A 6,359-nucleotide genomic window follows, 5' to 3' on the forward strand; every position below is an offset into this window, starting at 1 on the left:
ATAGCATTTAAGAAAATAAAGCATAAACAGAGGAATGCCTGGGTAGCTCAGATGATTGAACATCTGACTCTTCCTCAGTGATCTCAGGGTTGAGATTGAGCCCCGTTGAGCTCCACGTTCAGTGGGGAGTCGTCTTGAGATTCTCCCACTGTCCCGCCCCCAAGCACTCTTGCTCTCTAAAATAAACTTGAAGGGGGGGGTGGATCAGAGGGGGAGACGAACCATGAGAGTTGATGTACTCTGAAAAACAAAAGGGTTGTAGAGGGGAGGGGGGTGGGAGGACGTTAGCCTGGTGAGGAGTTTTAAAAGGGCATATTCTGCATGGAGCATTGGGTGTTATACACAATGAATCATGGAACACTACATCAAAAACTAATGATGTAATGTATGGTTATTAACAATAAAAAAAAATTAAAGTCTACAGTCTAGTAGCTAAACAATGTTATCCATTATTGTGCCAATAGGGGTTTGCCTAAATAAATTTGCTCTACTATGACATTCTTTTCTCTAAGTTGACATGGTATATTAAACATTTATATATAAACGTTAGTATAGTTAGTATATAGGACTGTATATAAAATACAGTTCTATAGATATAACCTAAATGTTAACGTAATTAAAACATTTCTCTGCAAAACTGCTTAATATAAAGGCCAGTATTTCCAAAACACTTAAGAATCTGCAAAGTTTACTCTAGCCTAATGTCAAGAGGAAGGTTGTATTAATCAGCAGAACTTACTATTTCCAATGTTAGTTACCTGCCCACAAAAGCAGCACCCTGTATTCACTTAAAATCAGAATTTTGGGGGGTAAAACCCAGATGTGTTTTCCAAAAGCTCTAATATGCAGCCAGTTATGAACCACCACATTGTATATATTCTCAATGCTAAGGTCTCCATGTATTTAGTTAATACAATTCATTTTCAAATGATGTCAAGTGTCAACTGCTTTAGTGGCCTGAGATACAATGAAGAGGATAGACCACCCACCCCTAGGATACGTCTAATTTTGACTACTCTAAAGGTGGATGAAATTCCGTAGCACAACTCTGTATTCCTAAACTACATGGGTATTAGGAATGAAAGTCAACAAGATTTAACAACTGATAATCAATTTATTAAAAAGGTTGATTTAAGCATCTGCAATGGTGACTTCAACCTCAACTCCTGGCTCAATACTGATGGAAGTAATCTGCTTAACAATCTCAGAAGGACTGTGCAAATCAATGAGTCGCTTGTGGATCCTCATCTGAAAACGATCCCAGGTCTTAGAACCTTCACCACAAGGAGTTTTTCTTGTAGTGATTCTCAGAGTCTGCAACAAAAGACAAAGGAAACCAAGCATTTATGGTTTTATGCTTATCCCTAGGACACCTGCAAAACCATTACTTATTTTTGAATACTTCCCAGAGCATCTTTCCCTTTTACGTATATCACCATCAATTTACAATGGCAAGTCCATTTTTTTCTCAGCCAGGACAGTGCCCTTATAAAAGCACCATACCCCACCCAAGAAAAAAGCAGCAAAGACTTAACAGTTACCTACAAAAACCAGGTACTTAACATGAACCAAATTCTCCCACTAATTTTTCTTTCGCTTTGTGCACCCCCATTTATTTCACCTTGGTAGGCATCCGAACCGGTCCTTTCACTTTGAGATTCTTTTCCTTTGCGCCTCTGATCAAGTCAGCACATACTACAGAAAAATGAAAGCATCTTTCAGTTCGTTCAAAACAAAGGTCGGCGTCAGGAATTTTAACTGATGCTGGCTCAGAATAGCGTATAAAACCATCATCATTATTCAACACAGTAATTGTCTCCTCATCGCCAACAAGGATTTAAAAAACACACTAACAGTTAACACAGATCACTCTTCCTTTGCCTTTTTTAAACCAAGCGACTTGTCACTTGACTTCTGAGTCAATCTGGTACAGCCAACAAAACCAAATTCATTCTTCATTTTGCCCGAAGGTCTCACCCTGAAAATACCGTACTGACCCTTTTCCAAAGATTTTACGTTGCGGCTGGTGAGAGTAATTCTAATTCGGTGAATCGCCACCTCCGGTTCCACGGGTGTCTTCCCGGTGTCTTTAAAAGCCTATGATTACACAATGGGAACAGGTTTCTTTCAGAAGCCTGGAAACAACCTTAACGAAGAGACTTCCTAAGCTCCTCCACCATTTCACGACCCCTCTTTACTAAGTGAGGCTCGTACTCCCACCGCCTCCTCCCATCCTGGAATCCGTCCCCAGAAGGGACCATGTCCCCCCGCGTCCCCAACCACGCGGCGCCGGGCCCTGCCTCACCATGGCTGCGGCGCGGCTTCCTGACCGACTTGTTCCTCAGTGAGAGCGAACAGCGGTGAGTCAGGAGCAGGAGCGGGGCGTGCAAAGCACCGCTACAGCTGCGACCGCGTCTTCCTCAAAGAGAAAAGCGTGAGGCCTGCGTGGCGCTTATATAGCTGCCCTCCGTCTGCATCCGGGTCCCGCACGCGCCTTCGCGCTGCCCCGGAAGAGGAATTGCCCTGAGGGCTCCGGAGGCGGCTGCGCGAGCCGGGGCTGGAGCTCCCGTGGAGTTGGCGGGAAAGACGTGGCTGTGGCTGCCCCCTTTCGGCCGGGAGGAGTTAGAGCCCCTCGAGGTGGCGTCCCCGCCCTTGCGGTTACCGCGGTCCTCTGGCCATCTGGAAGAGATGACAGGGAGACTATGACCTAAAACCTGAGAAACTCCTCTTCCTAATGCACCTACCCCTGCCCTCTGCAAAGATTCCAGTGGTTTTTACAGTGCAAATGTTGCTTCCTATACAAACCGAATCACTCGTTCTCTGAGCAGGCGGGTAATTTTCTGAGTTTAACTCACGTGGATATTAGGAAAAATGACTGACAACCTGGGCGTGTTGTTTTAAACCTTTTTCATAGCCTGAAATACATTTTCGTGATATTTCGCCTTCTGGCTTCCCAGAGCGGCGGATGCATCTGATCCGTTTCTAGAAACACCTGAACTTGGGTTATTTCCCTCCGGGAAAGTGAGGGCAAAAATGCCTGGCTGCCAGGATTATCCTGTGCATCCGGAGGCCCATTCTGGAGACCCAGGACGTCTCCCTAACTCTAAAACATGTTATTTCCCTTCTGTTCGGATAAGCTAATATCGGATAAGATCCTTCAAGATCTCCCTAATACTGAGGGTACGGGACAAAGTACAGTGGAAAAACCAAGAGCGGTCAACTGACTTGGGTAGCCAGGAGAGAGAGCATAAGGACACATATACTTAAAGATGACAGAGTGGTTAAGTAGAACGAAATAGGTAAGACCGGTTTTGGTACAGGGCGGAAGGAAGAGTAAATAACCTCCTGAATTTACAGGTAAACTGCTGAGTGCAGGAGAGTTAATTTGCTCAGACACACAGAACTGGTGAAGGACGGACCTCTGACCCCTCCCATTAGGGCTCCTTCTTGAGCCTTTCTCTTCTGTTCTTTGAAGGGAAATTATACTTAAAACTTTTATCAAATAATAGCATGAACTTGTTTGGTGATAATTGGGCATAGCTAATAGCTGGCTTTCTTTGGCTCACAAAAATATGTATACTAGATTTTTCTGCCATTTACCAATTAATTTAAATATTAAAGTTTGTATATTTCTAGTTCAGTTATTCTATAGTGTCATCCGGCTGTAAAAAACATATTAGTAATGAGTAGAATTTGCAGCAAAAAATCTGAAAACCTGCATTCTTTATTTACTAGCTGTAACCTAAATGAGACTTCATAACTTAGGGCTTTAACTTATTGCTATGGCTACCAGTAGGAATGCTTGAGAAGTGTGTTTGTGATTTTTTTTTTTTTTAGGAACAACTCTGGTACAGCTATTCTTAGGTTTCCTTTCCCCTTCAAGTACTTGAGAAAATGGTGAACAAATTAACTTCCTTGACCTTAGAAAAGAATTTCAGTATAGAAAAAGGCTAAATGTGGCTCAGCGTGTATGGGAAAAATTGTTGATGTGACTAGAACTAAGGAAACAGCTGGTTGAGATAATAGAAAAATGTAATGAAAGCACCACTATTTTCAAATTTATGTTTAGTTGAGACATTTTGTTGTATTTTTCTTTTGAAAGTTAACTGCTCCTGTGGGCCCCACATTTTCATTAAGAAAGTATGTTTTAACATAACATAAGATATTGGAGAAAAAGTAAAAATTAACAATTTATCCAAAAGAAGAAAAGACAGTATGCCATCCTTAATGCCTTAGATCAATTGCTAGATATACGTATCCTTTGGTGGCTTAATCAAAGGATATGCAGACTATAAGATTATAAGTACTTTGCTGTTAAGTAAGTTGGCCTTTGGGAAGGTTATACCCAAATAGATACTTCCTTCAGCAGTGTAATGAAGAATTTTACTATGAAAAGGAGGAATTAAATATCTGTTTCATTTTAAAATTAAAAAAATATTCTTAAGACCATTGCAAACTCTGTGTTTTCAATATATCTATCCATAGCCTTCCTTTACTGATTTTTGTAGGTCTTTTTAAATGATCTCCTAAGAATTCTCACTGTAGGTATTTGTTCCTTTCTGTGGACAGCCATCTACTGGTCTTTTGCTGCAATGACAGTGTCATCATACCACTCACAAAAGGAAATTAACAAAAGTTAAAAACTACTTAATTCATGGTACACATGTTATTAGTAAAACAAAGGCAAATTTTCCAAAGGAATGTGTCGAGTGTCTGTTTGACACTTTTATTTGCAGAATTTTTTTATCTAAATAACTTCGTGCTAAAATTTAAGAATAAAGTCTGAAATTTAAGGATAAAAACCAGAAAGAGTTTAAAACTTTCTCTCGTGGTTACCCATGTCTTATTGGTAGGAGAGTGAAATGTGGAGTCAATTCCTTGTGGTTTACAAGGATTACAGGTAAGGACTTAGAACATTACTGGGAACATGAGAGTAGCCAGCACTGTACTAATATCAATTTGTTTGATCCTCACATCAACCCTGGAACATAAGTGCTGTTATTCGTATTTTATACATGACAAAGCTAAGGTTAGGTGGCCTGCCCAAGGTCACAGGAAAAGCTGGTGTTTGAACCCCTGCAGTCTAACTCCAGAGTCTGCACTCTTACCCTCTACACTATGGTGTCTCTCACTATATATTAGCTCTTACTGTTATCATTAGTAGGTGTACTTACCCATGAGGTATAGAATCCTATTATGTGAAATAACATAGCATAGCAAGGCTCTCTGCATTTCACTGTTTGAAGTTAGAAATTTTATTGAGCTACTAATATGTGTCTATTGTAAGATTGAATCCTTATTTTTTAACTCTTTCATTGTTTCGGTTTGAAGTTCTGTAGATTCTCAATGCCAGTTAACTCTATTTGCTCATTAAAATCATTTCACGAAAGTGAGCAATGGAACAGGACTAGGGACACAGATCTTTTCATTGAGAATGATTCCTATGGAACTTGCATTGGGTTGGTAATTTTCAATCATATTTAACAGCTCACAGAATTCTCTGCAGGGATAGGAACTGAATGTCCTATCCACCAGGCCTCACAGTACTTCTTTCTCCCCTTTCTTTCTCCTATTCCCAGGCCTGCAGGCCTAGAGATTCTAACATTTCTTGAAATTCCCTCTGAAAAACTGGTCTACTTCTGTCACATGGTGCCATTTCCTAGTTTTAGCAGATAACCTGCAGAGGACTCCCATGGTCACACTTTTGTGATCCTGATATCATGCAGGAGAGCGATGGTTAGATTCACTTACCAATCATTTTTTCCCCTGAAGTTGTGCTTTTCGTGTTATATAGAATTGGTACAACTTTTTAGAAAATACCGTTTGCCTCCCTTTATGGAACCTATGGCTTTCACCACACACTAATTCTGCTGCATTGCTTGTGTGGTGGACAGCCTCAAATATGGCCCCCAGTGATCTCTACCACCTGTTATTCATGGCCTTGTGGAATCTCCTCTTAAATGTGGAAATGTGTGACTTGCACTAAACGCTAGAATTTTGCAAACGTGCTGGGATCTCACTTCCATGAATAGATTAAACAGGGTTCTATAGCAGACTCTCTCCCTTGCTAGTTTTGATGAAGCAAGCTGCCATATTGGGAGCTGCTAAAGGGAGAGGACCACAGGCAAGGAAATGAGGGTAGCCTGTGGCCAACAGCCAGCACAAACTGAAGCTTCCAGTCCAACAGCCCCCAAAGAACTGAAATTCTACCAACAACCATGTGACTTTGGAAGCAGATCTCTCCTTGGTCGAGCTTTCAGACAAGACCTCAGCACTGGCACCCCTTAAGTATTACACCTGAGGTGAGTACCTCTCAAGGCCTTGCACTGGTCCTGGCTCTGATGGGCATGTGTAGGAGA

General features: G+C 41.3%; 1 protein-coding gene and 1 non-coding gene across 2 annotated transcripts; both read right to left on the reverse strand.

Annotated features, from left to right (window-relative positions):
* Positions 1–1,100: 1,100 nt before the first annotated feature.
* On the reverse strand, positions 1,101–2,472 carry RPS20 (ribosomal protein S20). Its single transcript, XM_025870610.2, has 4 exons — positions 2,306–2,472; positions 1,998–2,097; positions 1,622–1,695; positions 1,101–1,314 (listed from the first exon to the last, which is right to left on the reverse strand). Exons 1-4 carry the CDS (start codon positions 2,306–2,308, stop codon positions 1,132–1,134), a joined length of 360 nt encoding a protein of 119 aa, XP_025726395.1. The 5' UTR covers positions 2,309–2,472; the 3' UTR covers positions 1,101–1,131.
* On the reverse strand, positions 1,763–1,829 carry LOC112823754 (small nucleolar RNA U54). The gene has a single exon (XR_003208125.1). It is a non-coding gene; the product is annotated as a small nucleolar RNA U54 (small nucleolar RNA).
* Positions 2,473–6,359: the final 3,887 nt, after the last annotated feature.

The sequence above is a fragment of the Callorhinus ursinus genome, unplaced genomic scaffold (genome assembly GCF_003265705.2).
Source record: "Callorhinus ursinus isolate GAN/ISIS: 27379988/994484 unplaced genomic scaffold, GSC_fseal_2.0 scaffold5, whole genome shotgun sequence".
NCBI lineage: Eukaryota > Metazoa > Chordata > Mammalia > Carnivora > Otariidae > Callorhinus > Callorhinus ursinus.

Coding starts and splice junctions, on each gene's coding strand:
- RPS20 (XM_025870610.2), bottom strand. Junction 1,696..1,997: donor CGTAAAATCTTTGGAAAAGG/GTCAGTACGGTA, acceptor ATTTTTCTGTAG/TATGTGCTGACTTGATCAGA. Junction 1,315..1,621: donor CGGTTCGGATGCCTACCAAG/GTGAAATAAATG, acceptor CTTTTGTTGCAG/ACTCTGAGAATCACTACAAG.